A 19,399-nucleotide genomic window follows, 5' to 3' on the forward strand; every position below is an offset into this window, starting at 1 on the left:
TCAAAATTATAGTTAGATATGACCAGGATACAGTGCCAAATGTTTTCCACAGCTCGGAGGAAAGAACTAAAGTAAATGATCACTGTTTAAATGAATGTGTAAGTAGCTTAAATTAATATACACTGTCACCTGCTTGTCTTAAAAATCCCATTCGGTCTTTGTGTAGAAGATTACCTACATCATTGTTTAATCTTTTTTCTATGTAGCTGGAGTGGCTTCAAGAATTTCAAATATATAAGCCTCTTGTTCTAAATAATCTAATACTGTTGGTGGGATATTTGTAAGATATAAACAAAAGAATAAAAGTAAGCGTGGGTGAATGTTTTTCTAGCTTTGAAAAGGGTGGGGAAGGATCAGAATGTCTAATGAATGCCTAACTGCTATCTGGGGCTGCATTACAGGGATGTCCCCTCACTTATTAAACCATTTTTTTTGTAGACTTTGATATTGATACGCCTATTTCCTGGAGAGTGTTGTTCACTTGGTTGGCTGTTGTGAAGGGGTTTCTCTTCACCATGGAAATGATTCTGCAATCATCCACCACTGTTGTCTTCTGGACGTCCAGGTCTTTTGGAGTTGCCGTGTTCACCAGTGCCTTTTTTCTTTCTCATGATATACCAAACTGTACATTTTGCCACTCGTAATATTGTAGCAATTTCTCGGATGGTTTTTTTATATTTTTGGAGTATAGGGATGGCTTGTTTCACCTGCATGGAGATGTCCTTTGACCGCATGTTGTCTGTTCACAGAAAAATATTCCACATACAAGCAAACTCCCCCCCTCAAATCAACCCTAGGCCTTTTATCTGCTTTATAGATAATGACATACCAAAGGATATGGCCACACCAGCCCATGAAATAACCTTTGAATCAATTGTCCAATTACTTTTGAGCCATTGAAATTAAGTGATTGTGTAAAAAAAAGGTTTTAGTTCACATTTTTATGCAATCTTTTTATTCAACCCACTGAATTAAAGCTGAAAGTCTGCAGTTCAACTGCATCTGAGTTGTTTCATTTAAAATGTATTGTGGTAATGTACAGAACCAAAATTAGAAAAAAGTTGTCTATGTCTAAATATTTATGGATCTAACTGTAAATGTATCTTTTGTTGGCTTTGCAATTTAAAAGTAGGGGTTTGGCCCAGTGTTTGAAAACACTGGGGGAGGTCAAGATCACAGAAGTACAAAAAGTGTATTAGATGTGTATTACATATCAAAGTTCTGACTATCATGTAGAAATTATGAGGTCCAAATCAAAGCACTTCAAAAGTCATTTTTAATGTATGAATTTTTTATATATATATTATATATTGTAGGCCAGTCCAAAACAAATACGTCACACTAAGCAATATACCATGTTTATTGTATGAAATTTTATAGTATACAGCGTTTGCCAGCCACAAAATGCAGATTCCAAAACTGTCCAATTCTGACTAGGTCCAAAGACTACAACCAGTCTGCTCACGGGCTACAGACCAGTGTCTGTGAGCATGACCAGCACTTGACTTGTTAAAGCAGAATTGAACACCAACTGCAAGCAGGTAGGTTCTTTATTTAAGAAGGCACACAAGATGTCCCTTGGGCAATAAATAATTTGCAATTTTGACATTATACATTCCAACCAGTAGTAAAGAATAGTTAACACATGCGAATAGTACATACTCAAAAGTGCCCTGCAGCCAACTCTTATATCTAGAGTGAAAAAAACATAGTGACTACAGTAGGTCATAAAATCCTAAACATGTTTCATATATCAAAGTTTTAGTGATCCCCAAAAAGTGAAAAAGGCCCCTGATATTGGACTTTCATATGGACAGGGAGGCCATTCACCAGGGAGGGCAAACTAAGAAAATGTGCAGTATTCAAACAAGCAAAGATTGCACCCAGTATAGCAAAATCTGTGCCCCAGGAACAAACAGAGCATTACCTACAGATTATAGGTAAAGGGCTAAACAAAGCCAAACCTATAAAACTGCATGTAGAACAAAGTCATACTAAGAAAGAAATAGAACGCAGTGTATTAATGGAGTCAGGACAAGTGTTCCAAACCTAGTGAGCCAAACCTAAAAAACTGCATGTAGAACAAAGTCATACTAAGAAAGAAATAGAACGCAGTGTATTAATGAAGTCAGGACAAGTGTTAATCATTAGGTTGTACAATACATATTTTTCCATTTTTCTTTGGGCTTTTGGCAAAGCTTGACCCAAGTCTGTGGTTCTCCTTTAAAGAACAAAAATGGAAAACAGTTCAGTAAAAACAGAAGTCAGTCATTTGAAATACAAGTCTACACAAAATGTCAAGCTCCGTTTAAGAATGGTTTTGTGATCTGTGTAACTTTCCACTTGGGAGTGACAAACACAGCAGAAAACCTACAGAAAAATTCATTTTACAAGTTCCCATTAAGTAAAACTTGCTTTTCAGCACATGCAAATGTCATCTACACTGCAGCAACCCCAGAGGAGAGCAAATTTCATATTTTTATAATTCATCTGAAATACCTGACTGCTTTAACAATGAATATGGTAAATTATCATTCGGTGGGAACATCAGCAAGTTAGTAAAAAGGGAAATGGGAAGAAATATTACTTATTCCTTCATTTTAAGAATTTCAAGCAGAAGCACACAGGAGATAGATGCTGAGCCACATCCTCTCCTCTTGTTCTCACCTCTCTGTACTCCTAGGGTCAGGAAAATTCAAATTAACTGGACAGTAAAGTTTATTCAGGCTGAAGTACATTACATTTACAAATATCTGTAAAGAAAGGAGATCAGTGTAATCATTTTGATTGCCAAAATGTAAACCTTATCATCCTCCTTTATCTCAAGGCATTTTATGTCCAAAGTTATTCCAAACTTCATGAGATTCCCCAAACAGCATGATGAGAATACGCAATACATTGTGTAGGGCTGTACAGGATTAAGACATACTGCCGGAGAACTAATCTCACGATTATGGCACTATACCTGAAACAACTGAACAAGAGAGCCTGGAAGTGGGCCTGAGACTCGCCATACGTGTTCTTGAAGGCTAGGAAAAGCCGAAAGATGCTGAGGTTGCTAGGATAACATAACATACATCATGTCGACATCATGTCTACATGATTTTTATAACATAAAACTGCTAGGTGATGCAAATTTCTCTTTAATGCAACTTCATTTGATGTTGGAATTTTATTGAATTGTTAATGTCCTTCTGTTATTGGGATCAGTGATTTTTTTACCTCCAAAGTAAAAGTGCCTGAGGCCAAGTTACATCCATTCAATAGCTTTAGGAATGCTAGCCAAAAAGATTTTAATATATACTAATATATTTAATAAATTTGCTTTATTTTCACATGTTGAAATAACACACGGCTTACAGCAAAAACAGAAGTGAAATGTCCAACACATTTTTTGCACCAATTTTTTGTCCCCATTAAAGATGTTCTTTGTATTTCCAGTCCCAATGAATACACAAAACAAAAATCTTATAGATTTTTATCATTGGGGAGCCATCCTACAATAAAAGCCTAACAGAGGTTGTAACCTTTCCATACTCTATATTTTGGATAATCTTTCTTCAAACTGAAACTCACGTTGCACTGTTTTTGTGAAAAGGTTAATCTTTGTAAAGACATTCTACCAACAAAACTTAAAGGGCAAAACCAAACTAAAGTATAATATGTTATACGGAACACGAAAAGGAAAGAAAACATTAGAAATTTCACATTATATCTTATTTAGTTGGTTGACATCATGGAAGTGCTTACACTGAAGTATACAACTGTTTAATGTACTGCACCGACTTGATTAAAAAAGGGCATGTTGTACGATTTCTAGGTTATGGCCAAATAATAAAAAAAATCATATAACTTTGTAATATACATTGCATGCACCCTTTATTTTTGTGTAACTGGGCTTGTAATGGTGTATTCAATGTGTTGGCCAGAGTTTGTATCTTTTGTTTGAAGATCATTTGAATCCAATTAGGTTTTATGCCTTTCTGTCTTAGTGATCATGAAAGAAACATCATTTGATGGGTGGCAAACTAATAAATCCAGTGTTTAATGCCACATTCAGAGGAAAGAGTTGGAATTCCAGTATTCTATTATCATACCTGGGATAGGGAATTATTGTGTGGTCATCGGTGACCCGTGGTGGCCTAGGTGGGAAAGACTCATTGTTTATGTTGAGAGACATCACACTGGAACCATGCATTACACAACATAAAAGGGTTGTAAAACCAGATTAAAAGGTAGTGTCTTTTGATTTGTAGTGTATTTGATTTGTGTTGTATTTATATTTGTGTTCTGTAACTTTCCCCCCATATATGATTCTGTAAACAATATAATATTTTATGCACAATTGTTGTGTGTTTAGTCCTTCACCGACGATCGCCTCAGAACCCAGGAGGAATTATTAAAATAATATTTATATTGTATTGCATATTATCCACAATAATAATATTTTTAATAATTCCTTACAATGTCTAACAATACTACAATACAGTTACTTTTATGGCTAACACTGTACACAAATCGGGCATACATCTCTGCTAAGGGTACAAGTTTTTTTTTTTTTCCAGGCTGCATTTGTTATTCAAAACACTGACTGAATGGCAGCCCAATTTGCATTTGAATAGTTATACAAATGTAAATGCACATGTTTGAATAATAAACACAGCATCTGACAAGAAAAGAGTGCATTTGACCTGTTTTACCTGCAGTTAAAAGCACCTGAACATGCGGTGTCCAGGGATTAGCAGCACAAATCAAAGCTGGTCAAACACGGCCTCTGAAATGCCTTGCACATCACTCAATTAACGTCATTAGGATTTTGCTGACCTGCGTTTGACATGCAACCACAACGCAGGAAAACATCTCCCTTGGACATTGGAGTTATGCTTCAACATGTTATGTTGAAGTTACAAGTTACAAGTTATCTAAAACAAGGAATACAGCAATTCATTCAGCCTATTTATTGCTGCACTGTGTGTATTACCCAGAGTTCTCTATTTATAGAATGTTTTTTCTATTCTACTTGGCAGCCACAGCTTCTCCTCCTTTACTATAAAATGAGTGTCAATGAGAAGCCAGCCTCTGATTACATATGTGAGAAATTCTCAATGTCTGCTATCAGCAACTCTAAATGGCTGTACTGTATATTAATGGTAAAATGATCATTCATTTCAAACCACTTAATCTCAGGCCATGCGTACAGATTCTGGATGTTGCCATAGTAACCCAACAATACTTACAATCCAGCCACAATTATACCAAACTCGGGCACGGATTTCAGTAGCAGCAAACATTGTGCATGTTTAATTTCTGCTCAAATGTGAATATTGTCCTAAGTAAACAACTTACAGAAAAATGGAACTATGTTATTTAATACCAACCATGTGAACACTTTAGATAATTTAGGACCCGTGGTGAACTGTGGTGTTCTGCTGCAATCTTCACTTAAACAGGAGAGGTTGGGAATTATTACATTGTACATTTCCAGAAAGTCACTCTTGGAAGAACTGCGCAGCAGCCACAACCACATGTAAATGTCTTACCTGCGGGGTGGTTTGCTGCACCTGGGCAGCAGGCGCTTGCTATGTGTTTGGCAGCGGCTACTCAGGTATAAAAGAGCTTTCGACTTAACACCTTTAACCCTTCCTCTGACAGCGTCATTACACCCTATAATTTCAGTAAAAATTCACTCAAAATTATTTTAGTGCACAATTTTAGTGCATAATTTTATAGACAACATAAAATATAACATTGTAAGCTTGCAACAAGTAAATAGTATATTAAACATATCTAATAATTTGTACTAAAGCTTTTTAGTACCGAAATGTAATAAGCTACACTAGATGGACCTAACGTGCAAATGTACCAGGAAGATTAACACATATAAAACATGAAGGTTCTTTACTAACCTCCACACACCTTATTCCTTTTATTTACCCAAAACCATTTTGGCATTGGACACTGTAACATTGTGAGAAATGTTAGGTTGGGAGGAGATTTCAATGTATTTACCTCAATTTCACCTGGAAAACAGGATATTGCCTGGATAAGGCTGTATTTAATTGAGTTGCTGCAGAATTGCAGTCTTTTTTATTTGAGATCCAGGCCCGGAGTGCCCTGGAAGGAATGGGTGGTCAAGGCACTCCATACCTCTTCCAGACAAGAAACTGAGGGTGGCCCTGAAGAATCTGGCTTTGAGACAGGGGGAAGTGGTAGTCTGAGGCTAGGTGGTGAGGCCATGTGCAGCCTGTAGGTTGGGAGAGCCAAGGAGGTCACCCAAAGCTTAGATCTGTGGGACCAATACCCCCGATGATGGGTGTTATGGTCTGCGAGTGAGCCTGGAGGACAGACTAACACACAAAACATCCTATACATACATGATGTTAGAAAGCACTGGCCAATACATAATTACAAAAAGAACAGGCTGTTCCTGGAAGCGTTCTCTTGCGCCTACTTATCCATAGGGTACACATATACCTTATTTATGTAAAACACATTTTCTACCTGTTGTACAATGGCTGTATAAAACATAGGAACAAGACCCCTCATTATATCATAAACATTAGGTTCTGGATAAAGACGATCCCCACATGGCTTGGTGATGTGCCAGACCATTCTGTATTTTTCTTGTTATACAGTTTAACTTTTCAAATTTTGTTATGTAAATTTTTTTTATACCTAATATTAGATGCATTTAAACCAATATTCAAAAGTAACCAACAGCATAAGATACTAAGGGGTCTATTTATAAAGCAGCCAATCTGACCTTCACTGAAACATTCCCTGATGGAGAATGTTTCAGTTAATATTAGATTCACCGTTTTATAAATAGGACATGAAGTAAATCAGATTTAGTACGATTGTGTATTGTTAACCAATAAAGTAGACAACATTGTAGAACTATACACAAGCATAAGAATATAATGTTAAAATAAAACCCAATGACATTTTCTCTCCACACTTAATTATCAGTGATGGATACATTTATATATGTATTTAAATTTAGAGCATTTTAGAAAACTCTTGTTTTAGAAGTTGATATACATAAAACACTGAAATCAATGTGCATATTAATCTTAAAGCTTTCACCTATTTGATAAACAGATACTAAATCATAATATGCTGAAATGAAAATCAAGACCCTGGAACTGCAGAAAGTAAAAGCATTATGCAAGGGGAACTAATAAACTGAGCTTCAAAAGATGATTGAGTGGTTAAAAGGATGCAATTTTTCAGAGACGTATGCTGTTGACATTATATTAGTCCGTTCGTAGGTGGTGAGCAATGCATTCAGTTCCTTCACTGTAAGGAACGTCACCTTCACCTAACGAAGCTCCATTTCCACTGACATCTAGTGGAGAAATAAAACTATGCAAATGCTTCTTTAGAAGAATTGGCAGCTTGTGCACAGTTGGCAACATTGTATCAAGATAAATACCATTGTACTCAACATGCTGGTGACAATGATGATACCGGTAGCAGTATTATTAGTAACTAGTTCTCGCATTCTATTTTAACCTTTAAGTCTAATATGTTTGGATTTTACATTTTAACATGGCATCAGAATTAGGTTGCAAATGTTTTGAAAATTTAACTTTTTGTTTCGTGCAAAATATAGTCAAGATAATTTGTACTATTTATAAAAAGACATCCCCTCACTCAGTGGCAGTATTAGAAAGTATCCAAGAATGGGAGAAATATATGGATTAAAAGCAATTGATATGATTTACATGATCTATGTATCTAAACTTTACATTCTGTGATTAAGGGGGAAGATTCCATAAATAATAACTTATATTAGCATCCATAAGAGGTAACATGTATTAACATGTTGATGTTAAAATAAAACATGAAGGTGGACATTGCTCACCTTTTTTGAAAATAGCATTTCCTCGTCTACCAAGCTGACCCAGTGGTTTCAGTACTAGTAACATTAGGGCACAAGCCTTAAACCAGTGTTTCTTAACCAGGGTTCCTCCGGCGGTTGCTAGGGGTTCCTTGAGCAATAAGTAATTTGGATCTCTCAGGTCATTTTAACTGACACAAATGATCTTTTTTGGCTTTAAGAGTAGTATTCTTCCCACTGGCCAGCAATATAAAAGGCATTTTTCCCAATGACTGTGAGCTGTGGATATAGTAATTGTAGAAGAGTTCCCCTTAACCTAAAACTTATTTCAAGGGTTCCCCCACGTTAAAAATTTCAAAAATGTTAAGAAAGGCCGCCTAAGCAACTTAGCAGATCAGGTGCTCTGTCTTCAGACAAACCTTCTTAAAAGGAAGAATAGAGTAGAGAGAATAGAGTAAAGCAACTTTAAAAAGCTTTGAAGACAGAGAACCAGGTAAATAGCATTTTTGAAGAAATGTTAAGCAATGTCAGTTTTCCTTTAACGCTAAGCTATCATAGGAGGAATATCAAACCAAATGAAGTTTATTTTTAGAAAAACCCATATGGATTATATTTTGCTTTCATGATAAGATACAGATTTTAAATTCCGCCTGCAGCTTTACCTTTGCTTTCTTCATGCTGCTCATTGCCTTCCCTAAATCTTCCACATCAATAAGGCCACTGCCTCCGGCTTCTTTGTCTCCTTCAGATTCTGACTCACTGGTGGTTTCATAAAGCGCCTCCTGCTAAAGAGAAAGACCGGGAGCTTATGATGTATAAATAACTAGCTATCAGTGTGGGATAGGGGTGAGGTTATCATGCTATAGGTAAAAAAAATTACATAGTAGCAACGATAAGGGAGAAAAATAATGTTTTTATCAGTAGTTAAGACAAAATATATACATGTCTGACTTATATGACATATGTGCAATTATACAATTTATGCAATTTATACATTCTAAAAAAAAAGTTGTTGAATGGGGTTTACCCATTATATAAGGGGTTTACCCCCTTGGTATACCAAGGGGGAACTCTAGCAGTGAAGGGGCATTAAAGGAGTATGAATGTGATAATGAGTTTATAAAAGCACCATAAATCAGGAAATCATAAAAGGACATAAACCTGAGAGGCCATTTAAGTCCTCTTCACTAAAGCTTTTTTATGTAGAACAATGATGATGATAATAGAATAATTTATATTTGCCTGTAGGACTCATGCTATGGAGTTCATTTATAAAGGAGTCCAGACGCAGAAATCGCCTTTTTGCTCCTTCAAAGTCCAGTTTGCAAGTTGGGGGTAGGAATAACACAATGCTGTATTTTCCAACACAGAAGTAGCTAAAAACATTAACCTTGGGACTATATACTCTTCAAAACAAGAAACAATACAGCTTTCATCCAACACACAATTCATGAAGAAAAATGGATCTCCTTTAACTTCAGCAACCAACCACAAACCAAAAAGAACTGTGAATGACTAACAGTTTGCTGCACTTATAAATTAGGAGAAAACGATAAGCTTAGGGCTCCTGTTGTGAGAAATTACCATTAGGACAAATGCAACACAGGTCTGCACTTATCGGTCTATTAAAAGACTCCTGATGTAATTGGTAAACGTGACCAGAAATTTTAGGATGGAAAATGCAATAGGTGCTGCAAAGGATAAGGAGGTAACAAAGGAACTCGCTTGTCTTTTTATACACAAATTGCTTAGTTGACCTTTGAATCGTCATGCTCTTTTTCTGTAAATATATATTTACCTCGGAATCATCATGTTCTGAGTCCATGTGTTTGTTCTGGTCTGCATTTATTGTAGCAGTACTATGTTCCGTCTTTGATTTACATTTGCCCTTTTTACATTTTCCACTGCAAGTTTTCTTTTCCCCCTTCAGCAGAGCCTCCAGCCTGTGGAGGAACTTTGTTTTCCAGGCACCGAAGTCAGCTTCTATACTGCCATGTTTACTCTTTACTACGTTGCAATCTCCCTCAGTGCGAGTCATTATGCGGGTAGCACTCAGCATCCACAGCCATTTATCAATGTTTTTTGCAACCTAAGAAACAAAGACAAATTACTGATCAGCTGAGAGTATATTATACATATATGCCAGGTTTTTTTTCTTTAATTGTCTCAATGTAATCTAGTCCTGATTCTGGTATTTCCACCTATACTCTAAAGCAGGGGTGCCAACAGGTGGATCGCGATCTACCGGTAGATCGCAAAGGCAACGCGAGTAGATCGCAGAGCCATGCCTTTTGAAATAAACTCTAGCACGCACAGGAGGAAAGTCCAATTTTTATTGTTGGTAGATCATTTTGACTTGGTCATTTTAAAAGTAGCTTTCAAGCCAAAAAAGTGTGGGCACCCCTGCTCCAAAGCTACTTTACCCTTAAGTAGAGTGGCACAATTTTATTTGTATTGCTTCCATTATTCTAGGAGTAAACCTTAATAGTACCTGAATTCTCTCTTAGAACGTCTGGCCTTTTTTCATTTTTAGTATAAAACATGAAGGTGGACTTAGCAGACCTCTTTTGAAAATACTTGTTTGATTAATACAGGTATTGAGATTTCCCCATTTAGCCAGCAAGGAACCCCCCACTAACCTAACATGAAATTACAAAAATCATGCAGGGAATACAGGGATTTTTAAAGAAGGAAAAATATTCAGAACCTATATAAATAACAATAAAAAGTTTGGCATTTCTTTCCAATGAGCTTAGACTAAGGGGTTGACCTGGCACAGTACTTAATAATTATTTTTAAGTTTTTGAAGTTCTTGAAAATAAAACCAAGCAGACATAATTCCAAAAAAAGAAAAAAAAACTGCTGTATTGTGTTAAAGCCTGCAAACACCCAAAGTCATGCTTTTGGATCAATAAACTATTTTTGTCGAAAGCAATATAAGATGAAGTACTTTATCCTTTTTTATAAATGTTAAAATACAGCAGCTCTGTGTTATGTGTCTTTCCTGAATGATTTTGGGATCTATTTCTAAATAGGTAAAAATGTTTTTTTACCAATCAAATGTTTATAAAATTCATTTTTTTAGCTATGACTTGACTTTTAGCATATGACTTGACAATTTGCATTTACTAGTCTGAAATAAGATAAGCAAATCTGTATCAATTTGGGGAGGGGGGGTTGGGTCGTATTTGCCAGTTTTCATTTGTTGAAAATGCTCCAAGGAAATGTCAGTAAATCTATGTAGCAGATAACATTTATGCTTCACCTGAAGCCATTCATATAAATAAAACCCTGTGATCTCTTGCTGACTGAGAATACATAAAGGTAAAAAAAATATCAATTACTGTATTGTAGTGGCTGATGTACACAGAGTTCCCAAGTCCAAATACAGCATATCGCAAGCCTTTCAGAAAAGTTTTTCCAAAGCGGAAATCGTTGGAGGCTTCTTCCAGCCATTTGCAGAACCACTTGGCACTCTCGGTGGGCTGTCCATCAGTGTAGGTTGCAACCAGGAAAACACAGATACAACGGCTTGTGGTCTGCAAAAAAAATAAATAAATAAGGCACCATCTTTGGTTACATGCAATTAAAAAAACAATTCAACCAAAGTCAAGTCAAAATAGTATTAGTAAAAAGATTCAACATATGTGAATAGTTTTTTCAGTTATTATACTGGTTTGTCATCATTTTTAGATGCTTGGTCACTGTATATCAGTACTAAATGCAGGCTATGGAAAATTATTGCCAGGTAGTAAAAAAACATGCAAACTATTGACTCACAAATAGCAAGTCAATTCACAACCAATATTCCCTCTGTGGCATTTTCTGAGAACATCACTGGGGCAGGATTACCTAGTATCAGGGGCATCTGTCATGTGAATGTGGAAGTCTGTGGGATATTGCATATATTACTACAACACTAATACATTAACTGGCCCCTAAAAACCTTTCCTATCCTTTACTTTTTCTTCACAAATACAAACACATTATTATGTTTATGCTTTATAGACTTAAGTTTAGATCTAAATGACAGAGAAAACACTTCTGTTCATGGAATGCATCATTTGTTCCTCCACAGGCTTCAAATAACATAAATGTACAATTTTAAAAAAATGTTTTTTTATTGAAAGTAAGCTCCAGCATCTAAACATATACCAGCTAAAGTTTGGCATATGTTAAATAAAAGATATAATGTAATTTTCTTTGCTGTTTAGGGGGTCTATCACCATACAATTAAATTGCATCAAGCCCACATAGTTGTTTTTATAAAAAAAAAAACAACATGTACTAACAAGGTTTTAAAATAAGGAAAAGTAAAGCGAAACGCAGTGGCAACCAATCATATGTAAACTGATGGAAATAAATTTGCATTCTGAATGGTTGCTAGGAATGAATGCAGTATCTTCAGTATTCTTTTTCAATGAAAAGCCACACGATATTGGAAATCACAAACCATTAATTCCTTTTACTAAATAAATAAAAGGTGTATTTTATTGCAATGTTCATAAGTTCCAGCTTATAAAAGATTGCTGGAGCAGAGACAATATGTTGAAGCGGAGACAATTAATGTTTGTTAATCACCGATGGAGAGGCTTTCCACAGAGACAAGGTCACCTTAGGCCATAAACAATGTTAATGCTAATGTGCCATTAAAATTACTAGCACTGCTGGCAATTTAGAAAAAAAAAAAAACACACACTTCATAAAAATTCAAAATGCGAAACTAAATCAATTTGGTTCCAGACAGCCGATATATGGGTCATGTAAGATGTGATTTTGTTCAAAAACAAAAAAAGGAAGAACAAACAAAAGCCTGCAACATAGAGGAAAACTTGCAAGACAGTGAACCCCAATATTTAAGCTAAGATTTTTTTCCTAGTGGTATTTCTCTCTCCTTATAGTATGGGAAAAACATGAGGCACAGAATAAATCTAATTTAAAAAAAAAAAAAAAAAAAACACTGTTTTTAAACTTAAAATCATAATGGATAAAAAGACACATGTAAGATGACATGCAAGTAACTCCACATTTGGATAGCCCAAAGACAACTCATGTTTTACATTTTTTAAGTCATAATGTTTCCTATTATGAATGGTCATTTTGACGACCTGGGCAGTCTGGTCAAAGAGACATGGGCACATACTGGGCAATCCATGGGGGATCTATAATGATAAAAGGGTTAATGACCCCAATTTCTTTTACCTCAATAATTCTCATGTCTGCCACAAACACATTGAAATTTGAGGTCATCCAAAATTTAATCTTGTGTTTAAACAGTTGGGTATATATAATCCCATAGATTAATCAGCCTCAGTCCAGTCACTCCCCATGTCAAAGGTTTAAAAAAAAAAAAGAGGTAATCAGTTGGAAAACAATCAGAATGTTACAATCTATCCTATAACTAGATTTGATCCTGTCAACATTACAGCAATAAAATGGTAGTGGTAACTGTTAGCTCTAGCTTTTGTTACTTTAAATGGAAAACAAAAATTCAATTCAAAACAGTCATTTGGGGGTTAAAAAAAAGTGTGAGCAATAGCTAAGAGACTGTTTTATTAAAATATATTTCCATAGAATGCATAACAGCACCAGCCGGTATTTTTCAGTAACCACCTGGCTGCTTTTGGATCATAACTGAAAAGTTGAGTCTCCCCAAAATACTGCGTCATCTTACAAAGTCCACAGTCATGTCACTATTTGACCCTCAGGGACATTCACCATCTAATGTTTGAACTATAGTGAAAGTCCAATGCAAATATGGGGGGCTGGGGGGATAGGGGAGTCATATACACTACCAGTATGTTTTGGGATGTGGGAGGAAAGCAGAGCCCTCAGAGTAAACCCCTGAAAACAAGAGGAGAACATACACACCTATTCAGGCAGCTGCTGATCTTGCAAGGTTAGAGAGCTAGTCACCTAGTTCATATATACTAAACAACGTTATATTAAAAATACAGCAGTTTCTCAGCAAATAAAGCATTGTGTGTTTAATTGTTAGCCATTAGGATAGGTTTTTTTTTTAATTAGGCTTACATTATTCTTTGTTTATTGTAATATATTTTATTAGCGTTGGAAGTACCTAATATGTAGCAATACAAATTTGCCTTAAGCCTTGACTGATGTTGGTCCCCCAGTTTGTTCTGATATCCTTGCATTGTTAATAAATATGTCAACCAATATAGACATCACTGACCAATAAAAACAACCTGTTTGTTCATTGTATATTTATTTTATATATAACGTTTTTTTACTAACAAAAAAATCTACTAAACACTTCCATCATTGCATGTATTACTCCTGATGACAGTACTATATTCTGCATCCAAAAGTTCAACAGGGACAGCCATTTGTTATGAAACTGACAGCAGGTCAGAAATAAAAAAAACACAATAGCTGACTTGCTTTTAATTTCTACAATATCAGTATGACAGTTTTGCATGTCAGCAGTTTGAAAGGACACTAAACTTCATGTTCAGCTCATCAAAAATGCAGTTAAAAGTGTCAAAGTAATGTACATCAAATAGTGAATGTGCATCAGCTAGTTCCTTAGAAAAAAAAGTGAGATTTTTTATTGCCGTGTCTTTTTTAGTTTTTAGAACACACACATATATGAGGAGTCCAAATATTTAAAGAAACATAATTCAGCATCAGCAAAGTAAGTAAACTTAAAACGAGTATCACTGCTAGCTGCATACTATATTTCTCACATTTCTTAATAATGTCAGTTTTATTCAATATGTGTTTTTGCCAAGTCAGGTGGTACACAATGTATCCTTTTAGGTGTAAATCATATCCTTTGTGAGTGGGCCATTAATGACTTTCTGCATAATTACTCTTTTTTAGATTTCGTTATGTGGCTTTGGCTTTAATACTCCAAGGCAATAACCCAGAATAAATAAAACGATGAGGAATTCAGACTTTTCTCCCACTTTCATTTGGAATATGATTGCTGTGGGTTCATGAATAAGAAGTAATAAAGCAATAAAAAAAGAAATTATTTTATTATTTTATTAAAATTATTATTTTTATTACTATTTTCCCACCCAATACTAGTGCAATCTCAATTGATGACATCATTACGCTGGTAAAAGCATTGTGACAACATTTCTTTAGTGTGCATCATTACTCGCATGCCTATCAGAAAAAAGAAGGAGTGGGATCTCTCTCAATGGTTTAAATGAGGATGGGTTCCTAAACAGGATATCTTGGTTTAGGGTGGACAATTTGTGGCTCTAACAGAACTAACTACTTTACAACTTGAGCATGTATTACTTCAATTTAATAATATGAAACCCCCTCCTATTTGACAGTATCTGGTTTTAACTTATCTTTCCTGTACAGCAACCATGTAAAGATCTTTGTATCTTTTATATGCTGTATTTTAGTCTTTTTATACAAGTAAATTCAGACCAGTTTTTAGAGGTCCGTATTTTTTTTTACCACACAATACCCTCTAGTGGCTATTCTTGGATCGAATAGGTATCACAATACCTTTTCTCTGTTCGGTGCTTCCCTGAAAACACACATTTTATAGTACTCACCTCCTCTACTAAATTATCATCTGGATCATAGTCTTTCATATTTATTATCTCCACAGGCACGCCCAAAGGTGTGATATCTTCAGCCAGATCACGAGCAAATCCCTAAATTAAATGGGAGGTGAATTAAAATTATATAGCGAATTAAGTTCTGCTTTCACATTTGAATTATTTCAAAAGGAAATTACAGTAAAGAGAAATTAAAAAGGCAGAGGATATCATTCCAATCTTCTAAACCAACTTACAATAGAGAACTTTAGCAACTAGAAAAAAATCTGTCATAGAAGGAATATGTCGGATTCAAATTCTAACTTTCAAAAAATGTAAGTTTCCCTAGGTGTTTTTAAGACACCCTTTATCTTTAAATACTAACCCACTGACCAAGAACCAGGAAAATTAGAAAACTTGATCTGCATTAACCTATTAATGATCAGCAATTCTAAAAACACTTGACGTTAGAAGATCAACAAACAGGACAGGCAAACTGCACTTTTAGAAGGAGATCAGCCTAAAGTTAGTTCTTTTAAAATTCAAGAATTTTTTTCCTATCTCACAACTTTGTTAAACTTTATATCACACCTACCTAATGAATGCTAACACAAGAAGAGCAAAAAATAAAACAGACAAAGGCAAAAGAAAAAAAAAAATTAAAGAAAAAGTCCCAACTACCAAAACCTTTGTGAACATAAAAGGCTATAGCACAGCATTTTTTTTTTTTTTTTTTTTTTTACAATATCCTTTTTTCAAGAGCACAACTGCCAGTGTGTGCTGTTTATGGGTTGCTAACACTTGAAAATATTTACGGTATGTACAGGTACTCCATATTACACATAACCTTTAACTTACCTTAGCAGTACCAGTTTGTGATCCATAGAATATTTTTACAGCAGAAACAAAGACTTCTTTCTGCTTGGGAATCTCTTCGTATTACTTCAATTTAATAATATGAAACCCCCTCCTATTTGACAGTATCTGGTTTTAACTTATCTTTCCTGTACAGCAACCATGTAAAGATCTTTGTATCTTTTATATGCTGTATTTTAGTCTTTTTATACAAGTAAATTCAGACCAGTTTTTACAGGTCCGTATTTTTTTTTACCACACAATACCCTCTAGTGGCTATTCTTGGATCGAATAGGTATCACAATACCTTTTCTCTGTTCGGTGCTTCCCTGAAAACACACATTTTATAGTACTCACCTCCTCTACTAAATTATCATCTGGATCATAGTCTTTCATATTTATTATCTCCACAGGCACGCCCAAAGGTGTGATATCTTCAGCCAGATCACGAGCAAATCCCTAAATTAAATGGGAGGTGAATTAAAATTATATAGCGAATTAAGTTCTGCTTTCACATTTGAATTATTTCAAAAGGAAATTACAGTAAAGAGAAATTAAAAAGGCAGAGGATATCATTCCAATCTTCTAAACCAACTTACAATAGAGAACTTTAGCAACTAGAAAAAAATCTGTCATAGAAGGAATATGTCGGATTCAAATTCTAACTTTCAAAAAATGTAAGTTTCCCTAGGTGTTTTTAAGACACCCTTTATCTTTAAATACTAACCCACTGACCAAGAACCAGGAAAATTAGAAAACTTGATCTGCATTAACCTATTAATGATCAGCAATTCTAAAAACACTTGACGTTAGAAGATCAACAAACAGGACAGGCAAACTGCACTTTTAGAAGGAGATCAGCCTAAAGTTAGTTCTTTTAAAATTCAAGAATTTTTTTCCTATCTCACAACTTTGTTAAACTTTATATCACACCTACCTAATGAATGCTAACACAAGAAGAGCAAAAAATAAAACAGACAAAGGCAAAAGAAAAAAAAAATTAAAGAAAAAGTCCCAACTACCAAAACCTTTGTGAACATAAAAGGCTATAGCACAGCATTTTTTTTTTTTTTTTTTTTTTTACAATATCCTTTTTTCAAGAGCACAACTGCCAGTGTGTGCTGTTTATGGGTTGCTAACACTTGAAAATATTTACGGTATGTACAGGTACTCCATATTACACATAACCTTTAACTTACCTTAGCAGTACCAGTTTGTGATCCATAGAATATTTTTACAGCAGAAACAAAGACTTCTTTCTGCTTGGGAATCTCTTCCGTACTGTTCTTTGGTGATTTAGTGGTTCCTTGCAGAGAACCATTCTGAGACAACACTTCCCCCTGTTAAATAAATTGAAAAATATAATATTAAGAGGTGACAAATATAGAGAATGATAATACCAAAGCACAGAACCTCAAGCATATTTCAAGTCACATTGAGATTTATTCCTAAACAAAACACAAGGATTACAAGTTAAAAAGGGATTCCCAATGGAAAAAAACACCAAGGTTTCCAAATGCAGCAAATATCAGGTAGGCACATCAACTTCAGTTGCAAACAATACAAATTTAGGTATCACCATGTTCTTTGAAGAGACATGCCGGTGAGTAAATTGACTTTGCCAATTTCTGCATCAAATTTTCAGTTTTTTACTCAACTCCCTGCCTAATGGACAGAAGTACTTTTGTTGGTTCATAGTCCAATAAGTAGTCTGGGAGCTGAACCAGGACTGCTTACTTAAAAGCTATGCATGTCACCTGACTCTTTATGCAAAATGCTTTGTCTTTACATATTTAAAGGTATTTTTGCAGATATAACAATATGCATTTACCTGCCATTCTATATACCTATATCACACCTATCCTTTTTGGTTACTTAACTTTCTTCTAAAATACATACTACGTCCTTCTACAAAGAAACTTTTTTTCTTGCTCATAGATTTCTTCAGAACGTTAAGCATGTGTACATTGTGAGCATATCTTTGTGGCAGAGTTATGCCATGCCAGTCTGACCAAAGAAGACTGGGTGAAGATCTTGGTGCCATCAAGGTAGCTTGCAGGTGCTGAATTGTTGCAGGAGAGGTTACTATAGTAGATTTAATTTTACTTTAAATAATTAGCAAGAAACTGAAGCAATGTAAAACCTGTCACAAAGTAAATGTCTCTATGTGATTAGGCTTTGAGGGAAGAAGCTGTTCTAAAATGTGTGTCATACTGGCTGAATTTGTTCAGAGGGTCACTTACCTTCAACAAATGTGTACCACACTTTATTGGAGCCAGGAAACTGCATCAAAGAATAATGACTAAGTGCTAGATTGGGGAATCCATTAGGCGCTTAGGCTACACACAAACAATTGACTTCTATCCCTAGATACATTGAAATTTACAGTAGACTAAATTAACACTGATGTTCAGTTCTATGAACATGGGAGGGAGAGGACAAGCACATGGATCCCCAATATATCCTCTGCCAAAAGAAATGACAGCAGTCTTTCATGTTGGCCGTTTAGCAATCCGCCAAGGGACTACCATACATATGCTAGATTTTTACAATGTTTGTTTAAAGTGTGTACATAGCTTGAGACTTAACCAAGTGCTTCTTGTCCTAAAAGGGTGAGACTAAAAAGTATAAAAGCAGATGTAAGACTATCACCTTGCCTATAGAGGTCAATAAAAAGATAACTACTCAGAATTCTTATACTCCGCTTCATCAAGCTCTTCTCACGGATCCTTTTCTTCTCAAGAGTTGATGACATCCTCCACACTTATTCTGTATTCAGACTTGCAACTGGCTACTCAGATGCCAACACTGGATAAGAGGTCATAGGAGGTCACATGCTTCTCCACACCAAGAAGGACTAACTTTTTTTTTTTTTTTTTTGCAAGGACTCAGAGATTGAGCAGTGGGTGAGTTTTTAGGAGAATTACTTTTCTATCAATTCTTCTTAAAAAGTTCTATCAGAACTTTTCTGAACATGAGCCCAAATGTGCTTATGTAACATACAGAATACACTATGCTAATGCTTTACTAATTAGCTTAACATGACATGTATTACTTTAATGCAAACTTTCCTAAAGATTTAAAATGCAAGAAAAGTTCCTTAACCAAAAAGGTAATTACTTGGCCATTCAACCTTATTTTCTATGAACAATGCAAAAGAATCTGTTCATTTAGT

The 19,399-nt window shown here is 35.2% G+C and overlaps 1 protein-coding gene across 2 annotated transcripts in view; it reads right to left on the minus strand.

Moving 5' to 3' along the window:
- The window catches only part of LOC140333934 (S-adenosyl-L-methionine-dependent tRNA 4-demethylwyosine synthase TYW1-like), a 100,914-nt gene that overhangs the window by 75,526 nt on the left and 5,989 nt on the right, over positions 1 to 19,399 (minus strand). The window contains exons 3-7 of one of the 2 annotated variants that reach the window (XM_072415965.1): positions 17,424 to 17,564; positions 16,582 to 16,683; positions 11,188 to 11,382; positions 9,642 to 9,932; positions 8,506 to 8,625 (exon numbers count right to left, since the gene is read on the minus strand). In XM_072415965.1, the coding sequence (XP_072272066.1) occupies positions 8,506 to 8,625; positions 9,642 to 9,932; positions 11,188 to 11,382; positions 16,582 to 16,683; positions 17,424 to 17,564 (849 nt within the window). Of the gene's footprint in view, positions 1 to 8,505; positions 8,629 to 9,641; positions 9,933 to 11,187; positions 11,383 to 15,384; positions 15,487 to 16,227; positions 16,300 to 16,581; positions 16,684 to 17,423; positions 17,565 to 19,399 lie in introns of those variants that run through there. The other variant, XM_072415972.1, reaches the window with a different exon arrangement.

Source organism: Pyxicephalus adspersus, chromosome 1, assembly GCF_032062135.1.
Source record: "Pyxicephalus adspersus chromosome 1, UCB_Pads_2.0, whole genome shotgun sequence".
Lineage (NCBI taxonomy): Eukaryota > Metazoa > Chordata > Amphibia > Anura > Pyxicephalidae > Pyxicephalus > Pyxicephalus adspersus.